At 58.8% G+C, this 15,553-nt stretch overlaps 1 protein-coding gene across 3 annotated transcripts in view; it reads right to left on the minus strand.

Moving 5' to 3' along the window:
- The window catches only part of BCAR1 (BCAR1 scaffold protein, Cas family member), a 38,121-nt gene extending 22,580 nt beyond the window's left edge, over positions 1–15,541 (minus strand). For 2 of the 3 annotated variants that reach the window (XM_042969226.1, XM_042969228.1), the window contains exon 1: positions 2,137–2,336. In XM_042969226.1, the coding sequence (XP_042825160.1) occupies positions 2,137–2,148 (12 nt within the window). In that variant the 5' untranslated portion in view covers positions 2,149–2,336. Of the gene's footprint in view, positions 1–2,136; positions 2,337–15,377 lie in introns of those variants that run through there. The other variant, XM_042969227.1, reaches the window with a different exon arrangement.
- Between the last annotated feature and the right edge of the window lie 12 nt (positions 15,542–15,553).

Below are 15,553 nucleotides of genomic sequence, written 5' to 3' on the forward strand. Positions count from 1 at the left end.
AGAAAGAAAGAAAGAAAAAAGTGCAAGGGAATTAGGGCAGCAAGACACCGGAGCCAGGGCCTCTCTCCAGGGCTAGAGGGCCCAGCCCTACCCCCTTCCTTGAAGGGAGACCACGCTTCAGCCCCTTGTCGAGGGGCCTTGAGGACCCAGGGGAAGAGGAGCTTGCCCAGTATCTTTGCTGGAGAATGATCCCTGTCGCCTCAACCCTACAACTCACTCACCAAGTGTGACTCCAACACTGCCCTTCACCCTTCCAGAAGCCTCCTGAGGGGCACAACTGGCCTCTGGTTCTGGCTGTCCCAATTAGCTACGGGCTCCTAGGAGGTGGGGAAGGGAGTTTTCCAGGCCCAAGAGAAAAGGGTGGTGGGAACTCCTAGAAGCACAATGGATGCCAGGAGGGACCACAGAAACACAGCCCCGGAGCCAGAAGGACCCCACCAAGTTGGCAGCCCCAGCACAGCACAACAGCACCTCAGGGACCAGAGCGCTCCTAATCAGGGAGGGGGTGTGGTGGAACACTTGTGGCACAGAGCATGGGGCTATACCAGGAGACAAAGTTCTGGATCCAATTCTGTGAGAACAAGTACCTGTCCCTCTCTGCCTCAGTCTCCCCATCTGTATGACAACAGGGAGAGCAGCTGTCTCAGGGCGTTTCCTGCTCAAGACGCCCTAGGGGCGCTGCCCTTACTTCAAACCCTTCTCCGAGCCTGAGGGGATGGTGCCAGCAGCCCACAGCACTCACACCTGGCTCGCGCAAAGTGTAATGGCCAGAGGCTCCAGCTCTCCTCCTGGAACCAAGGGTGACAGTCCCAGCAGCACCTGGGGCTGCCCTGCCCGGCTTCCACCGGTTCCCACTGGGCTCCTTCCTTGCCCAGGGCAAGTGGGTAGAGGGTGCTGGTGCCAGGAGGGTTTGTCCCAGCACCCAGCACACACCTGCTCTTCTAGGCCAGTCGACTCTTCCACCCTGGGACATCACATCATCAGCTCTCCACCTGGGAAAGGAAATGGGCACAGGAAGATGTGTCTCCCAGCCCAGAGGGAGAAGGAACGTGTCCAAGCCTGGCTGAAATGGGCACAGAAGTCAACAGCAAACCTGGAGAGTGCCTCCCAGCCTAGACTCTCAGGGGAGAAGTGAGGAAAAAGAAACTCCTGTCCTCAAGACCGATGAGTGGGCTGATGTCCCCAGTCTGGGATCCAAGACCCCAAAATCTCTCCAGGCACTAACCCACCCTCGGTCCTAGAGCACCCTAGCCCTCAGCAAATCGCAACTTCGACTCCTCCAAAACTGCTCTGGGCTGTAGCCCTTGCAGCAGTGAGGGGCTGGGAGCCCTGGTTGCGGACACTCGAGTGGCAGCCCAGTCCCTCCACAGCCATGGACTCCCACCGCCATGATCCGGCTCCTACCGAAGGTAGGGCAATCGTGGTAGGTAAAGGCCTAGAAGAGCCTGCCCCCAGGCCTGGAATCCGGTGCTGGCAGGCTGGGGGTGAATCATTAACAAACCCAGGATTGGTGCTCCAGGCGCACCAACACCTCCTCAATCACCACGCACTTGTTCGCTCAACCCCTAGCCTGGGGGTGGGTAGGGGCTGCTCCCCACTCGAAAACAGAGATGGACCACCATCCCGCTTGCTGGAAATCCACGCCTCCTAGAAGTTCACGATCCAAGGAATCTCGGACCCCTCTTTGTAGCTGAGGAAACTGAGGCTCGGAGGCGTGTCACGCAGGCCCAAGGTCACCCAGCAGGCGGCGGCCGGCAGGGGGAGAACGGGACTCCCGCCAGCGACTTTCCCGGATCCAGGAACTTTCCTGCCGGCCAGCGGCCCCTGAGTCCCGCCCTTCTAACCGCCCCGTGGGCGCACAGGCTCTGGGATCTTCCGCAGTCCTTGCCTCCCGGCGTTCCCGCCACGGCGGGAGAGGGGTTTCAGACCTCGGACCCCGGCCCGGTCGCGACCCCGCGGAGACTCCAGCGGCCAGCTGTTCCCAGGACCCGCAGGTCCGGCAGGAAATGCCACACATTTATCTCTTTCTCGCTTGGGACCGAGCCGGGCGTGGGCAGGGCGGTCGCCTGGAAGCCGGTACGCGGACGCCGCCCGGATCTGCGCTCCCGGACCCGGGGCCGCGTCTGCCGCACTCACCAGGTAGTTCATCGTGTCCGGCCGGCCTGCGGCCCCGCCTCTCCGCTAGGGCGCACACCAAGCTGCCCGCGCCGCGCGCCCTCGGGGCCCCGAGAGGGCCGCAGCCGTCCGGGTCCCGGTCTGGGTCCGGCCGCCTCAGCCACCACGCCTGCGGCTGCCACCACTGCCCGGAGAAGGTTCCACCTCGCTCCACCCGCCGCCGCGGTCGCAGCCTCCGCCCCCCGGCGGGGCCCGGCTCCCAGCATGCCCGGCCGTGCGAGCCCATTGGCCACTGTGGCTTCCCATGCAAACGAGCCGCCCGCCAGCCCGAGGGGCGCGGGCGCGCGCCACCCAGTGGAACCGCCCCTAACCCCACCCCCACCCCGCACCAGGTCCTAGGCATCCAACCGCTACCAGCCTGCGAGGCTAGCACCGAGGGCATCTCCTTTTCCCCAAATGCATGTCCCCTGCCCTCCAGTAAGAGCGAGAACGCGCCCCTCCTCAAGGCCTAAGCAAACGCCCCCTCTTTTGGGAAGACTGCTGGGATTACCACCCCCATGCGCTCGCTGCAGCCCCCATGCAGACCCCAAAACGCTAGCCTAACCTCCAGTGGACTTCTGCCTTCACCACGCACCAAATCCGGGGCATTCTGCGCGTGTCCATCCGGCCATCCGACTCAGATCTGAATGTAGAAGTAATAGGGAAGGGGCATACCCCAGCTGGCAGAAAACTAATAACGACCACCGCACCAACTCTGGTCAGGCCTATCCTGTTAAGAGCTCCAGGAAATGAAGACACGAGGCAGGGAGACAGAGACCCATAACCTAAGAGCCACAGAGCCACAGAGTCCGTTCTATCAGATGTGCCTGAGGCTCAGTCTACCCAGGGTCAAGGGGCTCACCATCTCCCACCTTATCCACTGAACTGAACTGAGCATCCCCGAAGCATGCCCCATGGTCTCCATTCTGCCCTAGGAGCTCTGCTCCCACCCACAATCCCTCTAACACCTGTGCCCAACAACATGGGGAGAGGGGGAGGTTGCTGGGAATGAGAGGGAAGAAGAACCACCGGAGGGAAATAGTGGAGAGCACCTTGGTTCTCCTGAGTCCACTCTCCCGAGGTCAGTGACTGTCACCCCACACAGCAGAATCAGGGTGTGCTAGAGTCCCTGAGCATGTCCAGGGTTGCATAATGGTCTGCAAGGATATGTAGGATAGAACCTGCTCCAGAGTCAGCCAGTTCTGTGCCTCAATCTCCAGGATCCTTAGCCCTCATCCTAGACCCCTTGCTGAGCATAGGGACACCATCAGGCAGTTCACAGTACCAGGGAAGCAGTGCGGCCAACCTGGCTTTGCTCTGCAGAGGCCCCTCAGGCAGGGCCTATAAAACACATACTAGCCCAAGATGGATCCACAGCTGCCCCTCCACCAGACACACAGGCCTGACAGCCAGGGCTCAGCTGACTGAGCCCCTGGCCAGGTGTGCCACCTAAGCCCTCTCCCCCCTGTAAAATGAAGGGGGTGGGCTATGGCCCCTGGAGAACTGGTTAAAAACCAGATTCCTTGGGCCTGGCTGGCTCAGTCGGTAAAGCATGCAGCTCTTGATTTGAGGTTTTGAGTTCAAGACCCACGTTGGGTACAGAGATTACTTTTTAAAATAAAATAAATTTTAAAACACTGGATTCCTAGTTCTCCCTGCTCCAGAAGAACTGAGTGTGGGGGACCTAGACGTCTGCATTTCCTCAAAACTTCACAGGGACCCAGTAGACAGAACTCATGGCCTGGCAGGAGAGGGAAGTAAGGAGCGGTGGGATTTGTGACCCAGAGTCCTCAAGGAGGGAGACTGGCCCCTTGTCATTCTGGAGGAGGAGCTGTCACTTTCCCACAGGAGGAGCCAGGTGTCAGGGAAACACTCCCTAGGGCATACCCTCCTGCTGTTCCCAATGTCTGCCTCAAAGTCAGGCATGGAGCTGTGAGCCTGGGCCCTCCTAAACCCTGAACCTGTCCTCAGCGCGGCTGGCACCCCAGGTTCCAAGGAAGCAGATCGGAACCAGCTAGGCCATGCATGAGAATCTGTCTGTGCTGGGTGCTCGAGGAGTCCTTAGGTTTTCCAGGGTCTCCACTGAGGAGAGGGGTGGGGACCAGGCCCCACAGCCAGGCAGAACCCTGCTTGCAGGGCTCCAGGCAGGTCTCCGCAAGGGTGGGTGGGGACACAAAATGCCTGGCCCTCAACCGGCTGGCCCTACTCCATCCTAGCTGGCCTTGGGAGAAAGGAGGCTGCTGGCTGGGACCTAGGGAACAGGAGACCCTCCCGACTCTGGCTCAGGATTAAAGCAGCGCTGGGGGCGGGGCTGCTGGTGTGGGCAGGCAGGCGGGGGAGGGGAACCCAGCTCAGGCAGAGGCATTTCAAAAATTTGCTCCTTTTCCACTTAAACTCCCTCCCACTCCCCAAGCCTGTGCCTCCCAGAATGGCATTTCCGCTTTGTAATCAAGGCCCTAGGATCTGTGCCCCACAGTGATGGAAGGGGGGGGGGGGGGGAGGGGGAATTGAAAGGAGAGAGGAATGCCCCCTCCCAGGCCGGCAGGTAGATGGGTGGGAGAGGGGCACCCTGGGCAGGCTGCAGCTGGGATGTGTGGGGAAGCAGACCCTTGGGGCCAAGAAGCTCTGACAGTGATATAGCCCCCAGGAGAGCTTCCATGCTGGCCCTGGACCAAGCTCTATGACTATGTGCTCATTTCACGCCCGCAGAGATCCTGTAAAACAAGCTTTGCAATTAGCCCCATTTTCGTGATGAAGAGGTTGAGACCCAGTTTACCGCCCCTGGCCCCATTCTATAGACTCCCAGCCACAAAAGGATCAGAGCTGATGGCCAGGGAAGGGACAAAGGGGCTGCTAGACAGGTGGTGCTTCAGGACAGGGCAGGAAGAGAATGAGGGCACAGGGGCACCAGGGCTCGGAAAGCCAAAGAAGCTGTCGCGCCCGGAGACCCCAAAGGACAAGCAGCTGAGACCCAAGCACTCCCCAAACACAAGTGAGCTCAGAACTGGGGCCCAGCACCTCCACCCCCACAGGCAGTACAGGGGAATGTGGGGGCAGTGATGAGCGTGAGAAGGCGGAGGTGTTGCTGGCTGAGGAGGAGCCCCACCCCACCCCGCCCCGGGCTGGAGGGGGGGTGTCGCCAACTCCTCCCCTTTGAGCCCAGAGTAGCTGGCTGTGTAGGAAACATGGTGGGACCAGCACATGGGGATGATGGTTCCCATCCGCCCATTAGAGTGTCTACTGGGGTGCAGGCTGCTGCTGATCCCAGACCCTAAATGGGAGGAAAAGCTTGGGACCCAGCGCTGCTCTCTGGGCTTTTTGCATCTTAATCTTCAGGTCAAACCCACTGCACAAAGAACTATTCTTGCTTTCAGCCCAACAATGTCTGTTGCAGCATTTGTAACAGCAAACAAAAGGGGGCATAACCTGAAGGCCCAACTATAGGCGACTGCCTTCTCAATGGGATATTGTGTAGCTATTAAGATAGCCACTTTCCCAGCGCCTGGGTGGCTCAGTCGGTTGAGCCTCCCACTCTCGACTCTCGGTTTCAGCTCAGGGCATGATCTCACTCACGTTCAGTGAGTTCGACCCCCACATCGGGCTCTAAGCTGACTGCACAGAGCCTGCTTGGGTTTCTCTCTCCCTCTCTCTGCCCCTTCCCCTGTGCTGTCTCTGTCTCTCTCAAAATAAGTAAAGAAACTTAAAAAAATTTAAAAAGACAAGATAGCCACTTTCAAAGAGTGAGAAATTATGCAAGAAAACGCTTATGACCAGGTGAATGAAAACAGCAGACTAAAATGGCCTGCAGAGTGCCACGGCAGGCAGTCGCTTTCCCAGCAGCAGGAGAGGGTGGCGGATGGGTCAGCTGACGGCAGCTCTGGGAGCGGCAGCAGGAAAGGATTTCCTGAGGCCGGAGGTGAGTGCTGCCAGCCCCAGGAACAGGAAGAAATGATGTATCTGGAGGGCCACGGGGTGTTGACGCCTTCCCCCTGGGCTGGCCACTCACCTTGGCAAGCTCGAACCCAGCCTGTGAGCTGAGGCCTGCCTGTGGATGGGCCAGAAAAGAAGGGAATCCAGCTGCATCCAGAACCAGTGCCACACACGGCTGGACACCCCGCACACCTGCTGTCACAACCACCACTCCCCAGAGGCCCAGAGAGGGGACATGCTGTGCCCAGGTCACCCCGCCAGGAAGGGAGCTACATCTGTAACCCACCCCACCCAACTCCCCAGGCGTGTCCCTACAGAGAAGCACCCCAGGGGACCCCAGACAGTGCAGAGCATACACTCTTAGGGTGATGTTGCAGTTGTCAGACATAAAGAGCTTTCCCATTTTCCCTGCTCTCTGAGGATGGCGTGACCAGTGACCAATGGGGCAGTTCATCTGTCATTAATGTGAGCAACCTGACTGTGGGAAGGTGGGCGGGGCCAGTCTAGAGCCAGATCTCAGCCTGCCGGCCCCTTCAGCATGTGCCCGGACTAGTGCCCAGAGACCCAGGTACAGGGTCGAAACCAGGACCCCTGGTAAGCGTGGGGGTGGAACTGCCGGGTGCAAGGACAGAGCCAGGGGTGAGGGCAGAGGGCTGGCTAGCCTCCTAGATCCAGGCCTGGTTCCAGCAATTGCAATGCTCCCACCTTCTCACAGCTCTCTCCCCTATCCCCTCTGGCTCTTTCAAGGACTGGGAACGGAAGAAACTGCATACTCTCCTAATTCTTTTATTGCTTCTCTAATTTGAAAATTAGAGAGCAGTGGAGGCACCCGCAGGAAAGTGCCTGCTTCAGAGAGGGGCTCTGCTCACAGCAGGCCCAAGGCTGGAGCAGGATGACAGAGCTGGGCCCTGGGGCACTTCCCAGAGTCTCTCTGCCACACCCCAGGGCACTGACCCTGGTGGCCCTTTCTCTTCTGCACCCCTTCCTCCCATCTCCCTCTGAGAACCATCACTCTCCTGGCAGGGGATCCCCCTGGGTGCTGGCAGGTGGAGGCCCCCATGTGTGCAAGAAGGTCAGGGTCTAGGTACACTCTGCCCTCCCTGCCGATGCTCACCCCCCTCCCTGTCCCCAACACCGTCTGGGGGAGGAATGAGGAAGAGGCCAGCAGAAGAAATGGGGGTAGGGGAAGAGAGGAGCTTGGTCCTGGCTGGAGGAGGGGGATGAAGACAGGCACAGGGACAAGTCCCTGTCCTCAGAGAGAAAGCTTAGTGGCTGGTGGCTCCCCGGATCTGGCTGACAGCCTGGGCCAGCAGGGACAGGGGTGTGGTCAAGAAGCCACCCGAGCTAGCCATCTGCTCTCGCCTCTCCTCATAGCAACCAGCGCCAGCATCAGGGCAATTGGAGGGGGGTGCCTTCAAATGCCATCTGCCAACCCCCCTCACAGCCTACTTCCGCAGGAACACAGGTGCCCACACCCACAAAGAGGCGGAACAGTGTTGCCCAGTCACTTGGTCGGGGTCGGGGGTGCAGTAGGGAGAGTAGGGAGGGCCTAGTGGAGCAGCCCAGCAAGTGCCTCCCGGTGCCAGGATGGGTGGCGCTGGTGTGTAGTGGGAGGTGGTGGGTGCTGCTGACCCCAGGGTGCCTTTGTCCACTGTGCAGTCTCATGGCCTGGTGACCGGCAGGACTGCTGGTGTCCTCACGCTTCACGGATGCGCCAACCAAGGCTCTGAAAGGTCCGGTGATGGCGGAGGGTCCCATGCCAGCTGGAGTCATTAACTCCAGGAGGGGCAGCGGGGCGAGAGTACAGAAAGGGGCGACACGGAGAAAGCAGGGCCATGGCAGGCAGCCACCAGGAAAACCGCTGCTTCTCCCTCCGTGGACAGCACCGTGGGGGCGTCCCACCTGCCCTGCTCCAGCCCACAGGGAAAGGCTCCGTGTGTCCCAGGACACCCAGACCCCAGTCCTCACCCGGCTTGAACCCACCCACAAGGACGGGAGCAGAGACTGTTAATGACTCCAGCTGGCATGGGACCCTCCGCCATCACCGGACCTTTCAGAGCCTCGGTTGGCGCATCCGTGAAGCGTGAGGACACCAGCAGTCCTGCCGGTCACCAGGCCATGAGACTGCACAGTGGACAAAGGCACCCTGGGGTCAGCAGCACCCACCACCTCCCACTACACACCAGCGCCACCCATCCTGGCACCGGGAGGCACTTGCTGGGCTGCTCCACTAGGCCCTCCCTACTCTCCCAGCCCCTGCTCGGGTGCCCTGAGCTTCCCTGAGCCCCTGGACCGCAAGAGAAACAAAACCTCCTCTGAGACCCGTGGGCAAAATCTTTCTGGGAAGCCCAGTCGCCCCCAAATCCACCGGCCAACACTGGCGGGGCTGGGGGGGGGGGCTGGCCGTGTGGGGAACGGCTGGTTACGGGGTCCATCACTACACATACCACAGCCAGCGTGCGGGTCATTCCTTCAGCACCTGCTCGCCACAAGGACAGAGCTACTGAGAAACCATGTCCGTGTCCTTGGGGAACTTGCACTGCAGGGTGTGTGCGTGGGCCCACCCCCCACATAAACACGTGACCACCTATGGTGCTGAGAGCCCTCGAGGAGAAGGAGACGGACGGACGGACGGACGGCAGAGTGATGGCAGAGGCTACTTCGTACGAGGTGCCTGCGGCGGGGGAGGGTCCTCTCTGAGGAGGTGGCCTTTAAGCAGATGTGTGACTCTTCCACGAGGCTCGTGATGTGTTAAAAAAGAACAGTAAAGATTTGTAAAAATAGCCCAGGCTCGCCAACTCGCTCAGTGTGGAGAGTGGAGCAGGAGGTGTTCAGTCCCTGGATGCAGGGAGTGGTTCTCAAGCAACCCCTCCCCCTTCCTTGAGTGGGGAGGTGTCCAGCGGGCCGGTGCCCCTCGGAGTTGAAGCAGAGCAGCCAGGAGTGTCTGCTTGGTGGGGCGTCTTGGGACAAAGAGGAGTGAGGCCAGGAATCTGTCCAGACCTGAGAGGGGGGAGGGACGCCGGCAGCCCTCAGGTAAGGCTCCCTCCCCTCCTACCGCCTACTTTCCTAGAAGCGTCTCCCTACCAGAACCTCTGGAGTGGACAGGGGCCAGGGGTAAACACAGGTGACTCAAAAACTTAAGACACTTCACCTCTTGGGCAACCTAGAAAAAGGGAATTCAAACCCCGGACACCCAGGAGGGCTCAACAGAACGGCGTGTGGTCACACGACTTCCTAAACAAGCTTGTAACTTTGGGGGGACCCAGGATCCGGCAGCACAGACAACGCTCTGGGTACACCTCAAGGCACACGTCCTTGGATATCGGGTTTTGGAATATACCGAAACAGGGTATGACACCAACAACAATGGCAGTGCGTCAGTACTTAAAAATACACAGCATACAAAGACCAGAGGCAGAGTGGCGCCTGGGTGGCTCAGTCGGTTGAGTGTCTGACCCTTGATTTCGGCTTAGGTCATGATCTCACAGTCGCGGGATCAAGCCCCGTGTTGGGCTCTGCACTGGCGGCATGGAGCCTGCTTGGGGTTCTCTCTCTCTGCCCCTCCCCTGCTTGTGCTCTCTCTTTTTCTCTCAAAATAAATAAGTAAACATTAAAAAAAAAGAGAGAGAGACAGATATCCATCAACAAGAGAATGGCTAAGTCCATAATTTCATATTCATAAGTGGAACACTACTCAACATCGCAGTGAAAAAAGAACTCTTGATACATACTGCATGGATGAAAATCTTAAAAGTGTTATGCTGAACGAAAGAAGCCAGACCTCAAAGAGTGTATCACTGTATGTTTCCACTTATATAAAGCTCAAAAACAGGCTAAACTAAGCCATGATGAGAGGAATCAGAATATTGGCCACCCTATGGGGGCTGGGGCAGCTGACTATAAGATCTTCTGAGATGATGGAGATATTATCTTGATTTGATTGATGGTTACATGGGGTCTGCATTAGTCAAAACTCATCTAACATCTGTCCATTTCAATACACATAAAATATTCCTATTAGAGTCTCAACTGGTAAAAATAAAACAAACCACAGAGGAAAAAATGCATGGGATTAGGAATACCAAAAATAAGTATTGCAACCCTAAACCCACCATTGCCTTTTTGCCCTGGCTGTCAGGAAGCTTAAAGTTATGTATGTCTACCTTCCCCATATATTACATAGTTCTGGATCTTTTGATGATCCCAGACTATTTGTGTCTTTCACTAGAATCGGCTTCCAATCCTTCCTGGACTTGGAAGGATTTAAATAATAAATTTAGGTTACTGAAAAGCCCCCTTAGCCTCTAATCCCCTTTCAAGAAGGGATTACTTTTGGAGCTGCAACTTGTGACCATCAATCCTGCCAGTGCAGGCATCCAACCCACCTCGACTCCAGTCCCCAACCTGTTCCTAGCCATATCTCTTTTTCTTGAAGAGAGGGAGACAATGGACCATCAAACAGTGACTAAGAGTAAACCAAAGAAACAATGGGGCTTGACCAGGACGCCATCAAGGCAGGCAGCTGTGACAAAAGCCAGAGTCAAAGGCTGGGGACCCAAAGGTGACACCGTGGGTGGAGGGGGCAGAGCATAGGCACCTAGGAAACACAGTCTCACGGCTGGAGGTGGGAAGTGGGGACTCAGTGGGTGCTATCCTCCCAGCCTTGTGGCCCACTTGCCTTACACACAGGCTTGAGCCCCCCTCACGTGCCTCCTTTTTGCAGAAGGGGCCACTCCCTAACCTAGCAGCCTGCTGATCGCACCTGACGACAGGCCTGCAGGGCCCCATTGGCTTCCACTGTCTACAACTCTGCACCCACTCCTGGGGGCACTCAGGGCAGGGCATCCACCTCAACGTCGGCGGTGAGGACAAGTACTTGGTGATCCAAGGCTCAAGGGGCAGAGGTCCTGTAGGCACGCTGGGGCAGGAGAGGGTCCGGGGTCATCCCAAGCTAAGGCCTTGGTAGGAAACACACCAACTGTATAGACAAAGGGCCAGTGGAGGAAGACTGGGCCACAAAGAGCTGATCGCTCCTGCCCGAGCTGACTGGGCCAGAGCCAGGGGTGGGGCTTGGCCACTGCACCTGCCAGTGGTGGCAGGAGAAAGATCAGAACCTCAACAAAAGTAACTGCCATGTAGGACTTTTTAGCCTGTTACAAAGAGCTTTCTGGAACCCTGGCCAAGTTCTCACAAAACTCTCAGAATTCTCAGTGCTGTTAACATCCCGTAACACAGATGAGAAAATGGGCACAGAGACGTTCAGTAACTGGCTCAAGGTGCACACAAGCCAGCAGGATTCATTTTAGAGTCCTTGGCCTCAACCCACCACATGCCCTCCCCGTCCCGAAGCAGCCTCTCTGGAAACCTCCAATCAGCTCCAACCAGGCTTCCAGGACAGTGGCTGAGGCATCAGGCTCTCTGCATGGGGCACGGCCGCCTGTCCACGGGGGCTCCTCTGCACTCCCAGTGCCACACCCTCAGCAGGCAGCCAGGGCACGCGGGGCAACAAGGCAGAGACAGAGGTGCCAAGCAGGCCTGCGTCCTACCCTGAGGAAGCCTGATAGCAACCAGGGAACCCCAACGATAAACACATGAGTCCCAGAGGGCTTCGCAGGATGGTGCCCTCTGCCTGAGCACCTGAGGGTGAGAAGTGACCTGGTGAGCAAGGCAGTGGCTGGGGATCACTTCCTGCAGAGGGAGGGCCAGGCAGATCCAAGGCCAGGTGGGAGGAGGGGCATGCCAGGTGCTCTGGAGACTGACCGGAGGACTTTGGACGAGGACCTTGCCTCCTCCCACCATCCTCTTTTAAGCCTGTTCCACCGGGCCCCGGCTGTCCACAGCTTGGCTGCCCAGGCCAGCGGCGAGCCCAGGGTAGAGCCTCCTGGCTTCCTGGCCAGCTCTCCCATCACGGTGCTGGCTGGGACAGAACCAGCCACCCAGGTTCCTGAGATCGCTGGTGGAGGTTCAACCAGGTGCCACGCCTGGTCCAGTGATCTCCATCACCCTCAGCTGGGGCCTCACAGGGCTAAGCCCACCCTGCTGCACAGCCCTGGGCAAGCTGCCTGACCTCTCTGGGGTGCCAAAGGGGTTATGCAAACTCCCATTTGTAAAACCACAAGCAGAGGGTCAGGCTCTCAGCAGCCTTGGCCTGTGTGGACAGCTCAACAGGCCACAGCCCCCACAATTAGAGAGGCCGTGCAGGATGATGCTCACTTCCCAGCTTCGGATGCTGCCAGACTTGGTTCCCACCCCGACTTTGTCTCTCAGTGGTCACGCGACCCTGGCAAGACACAGGTCCTCCCTGAGCCTGTGAAGAAGCCCTGAGCCCAGCTCCCAGCACACATGTCAGCACTCCACTCCTTGATAGGGCCTGTCATCCATCAATAAAGGAGCAGAGAGAAAGATAATAATGTGGGGGCGCCTGGGTGGCTCAGTCGGCTAAGCGTCCAACTTCAGCTCAGGTCATGATCTCGCAGTTCGTGAGTTCAAGCCCCGAGTCAGGCTCTGTGCTGACAGCTCAGACCCTGGAGCCTGCTTCGGATTCTATGTCTCCCTCTCTCTCTGCCCCACCCCCAATCGCTCTCTAGCTCTCAAAAATAATAAATAAAACATTAAAAAATAATTAAATTAAATTAAAATGAATAAATAAAATAAATAAATAAAAAGGAGCAGAGAGGCTAGAATGATAGCATCCATCTCACAGCCAGGAAGCAAGTGGCAGGAACAGACATCAGGGAACCTCTCTACAAGCCAGACACTGGCCTCTTGCCTGACATTGCCAGGGGGCAGCCAGCCTCTTGTCACTCCTCAACATGAATCGTGCCAGTGCCCACCAGGGGTCTCAGGTGGGTGGCACAGCCGTTTTCCTTTCAAATGCCTCCTGCCTGGCCAGAGGGAAGAGACAGGCCTGGGGTGACAGATGGCCGTGCCAAGAAGAAGGCCAATGTCAGAGAACATCCAGGAAGTAGATCTCCAGGTGCTGTGTGAGCACTTCCCTCAGCTCAGGGAAGAGGAAGGAGCACTGTGCAGGGACTCAGGATGACCCCGGGTGCCCTCCCATCTCTAGGCCCCAGAGCCCTTGTGGGTCAAACGTCAGAGCGAGACCAACTAATCCCTGCACAGCCCCCTGCTCTACAAGGAAGTCGCTCCTGGCTCAGCCTGGCCCATCCCAACCTCTTCTCTCCTGCCACCACCCTTCATTCCGTTCCGAAGCATCTTGTAATTTCTGTGGGCCAAAGTGCCTGCGTCAGCCCCATCCAGGAAAAGACTGCCCAAATGAACGGGTGTGCTTAAAACCCAAACATGTCCGTGAATACCACATGGGCAGTCACCATTCTGGGTTCCAAGAGCAGGGCTTAAAGAGGCAGCTCGGCCTGGAAGCCTCTATGGGGCCTCACCGCTCACAAGCACATGAAAGCAATTTTCCGAACATTTCACAGCTGCTCCAAAAATGAACTTCTCCTCCCAGCCCCACCGGCTCTGACACTGCCCAAGGTCCCAGGAGAGAACCAGGGTGATCTGACAGCCCGGCCACTAGGAGGCAGATGGTGAGACCCCTGTCCCCCTCCTGCAGAATCCCCGAGGGCTGTGGCTATAGGCAGGAATGGGGGGAGGGACCGGGAGCTGGCAGTGGTGTGGACAGTGGACCACAGCTTCAGGTCTTCACAGCAGGTGTCCCTGGCAGTGCCTGTCTGTGCAAGTCGCACCCACCCCCCTGCCATACCTCCCTCGTTACACACGTGGCCCGGGTACATACTCTGTTCACTAATGCCCTGAAGACCCAGGCCCTCAAGCAGGCTTGGAAGGTCCATTCCCTTCCGGCTAGTACCCACAGGGTCAGGGCAGGGCCCTTGGTGCGCTGGGCCAGAAAAGATCCAGAGCTTTGCAGAGGCACAGCAGGAAAGAAAGGCTGGACGGGCCTGTTCTGTCTTCTGTCTTTCTAAAGATGAGGCAGTTCCGCTCTGAACCAGAACAGGTGTGGAGAAGGGGCAGGGAGGAGAGGGGTCACATCAGCACAGTCTGGAAGCCTTACTTTTTTCATCTGTAACTCTGTATCACTGCTCTGGAGGCAGCAGGAGCTGGGGTCTCTAATTCCATAACAACAATGCTTTGCACTTACACAGCACTTCTCCAGTAATCTCCACACACTCCATGGTGGTTAATTAAGAGGCCACTGCCCTGCCAGGAAGCCCCTACTGTCTGCTTCACCCTAAGAATGGGGTGAGAGGGGCACAGTCCCAGAAAGAAGGCCAGGTGGACAGCCACCCTGGCCCACTGCCCCTTCCTATTGGAGGGAAAAGCCCCTAAGTCGGCTGAGAAACAATGGCTGGAAGCCACAGCTTTCCAGCCTGCAGATGGCGCCCCTTCCGGGCAGGCCGCAGGAGGTCGGCCCCTTCCTCAGTCTGTCCATCTGTAAAGAGGGCTGGGGTCTGCACCCGAGGCCTGTTGACTGGGGGGGGGGCGGCCAGGATCACTTGCCATCCTCAGGAGGCGGGGCCCAGCTGCCTCCAGATGCCGGCCTAAGTGTGGAGCCATGATGGCTGGGAGCTGCTCAAGCCGGCCTGCCGGACCAAGGAAGTGATGGTGTCAGGCGAGCAGAGAATCCCCCACTGCTAGGAGGGAAGAAGGGGGCCGGCCCAGCACCCAGGGAAAACTTCCCGGGAAAGTGAGTGCATCAGCCTTTCTGGAGACAGGCACAGATCCGCATCCCGCCAGGCAGTCCTGGGGGTGGGCTGTCCCGAGAGAGATGCACACCCTGCCCCAGCCCTGGCCATCCTTGAGAGCCCAGGAGCACAACAGGGCAGCTGGCCCAGGTGGTTTCCCGGGGGCAGCAGAGACCTCCCCGCCTCACCCGGCCCAGCTACCCTGGAGCGGAGGAGGGTTCAGGGCGAGCGGCACAGAACTGTCCCCGCTAGGCCTGGCCATCCTGATGGGGGGCAGGGTTCCGGGGCGCAGCGCCGACTCCTGCCTGTCCCAGGGGCTTCCCGGGACCAACAAAGGCCCCTGCCAACCCAGCGGTACTGGGGGGGCTCCCGGAGGGGACAGCACAAAACCCAGACCGAGCCGACTTCTGGGCGAGAATGGAAAGAAAGGCAGGGGCAGAGAGGCCGGCTTGGGGGAGACGCCCCCACGCTAACCCCCATGCCCGGCCCAGGCAGGCCCGGGTGGGGTGACCCCCCACCCCACCCCAGCTCCGGAGCCCCCGCGGCATTAGGCCTTCAGAGGGCGGCGCGAGGTCTCAGGCCCGGCCGGGGGCAGCAGACCCGGGGTCCCGGCCGGCGATCGGTACTCACCGGCACGGACATCTTGACCGCCGTCCCCGGGGCCCGGGCGGGCAGCGGCGGCGGCAGGCTGGGGGCTCCGATCCGCCGCGCCTCTCAGAGCCCCCCCGCCACCGCCCCGAGCGGGGTCCCGGCGCTCTCGGGGCTCCCTGCGGGCTCCTGCGCGCTCCCGGCGGCCGGACGGTCCG

The sequence above is a fragment of the Panthera tigris genome, chromosome E2 (genome assembly GCF_018350195.1).
Source record: "Panthera tigris isolate Pti1 chromosome E2, P.tigris_Pti1_mat1.1, whole genome shotgun sequence".
NCBI classification, from domain to species: domain Eukaryota; kingdom Metazoa; phylum Chordata; class Mammalia; order Carnivora; family Felidae; genus Panthera; species Panthera tigris.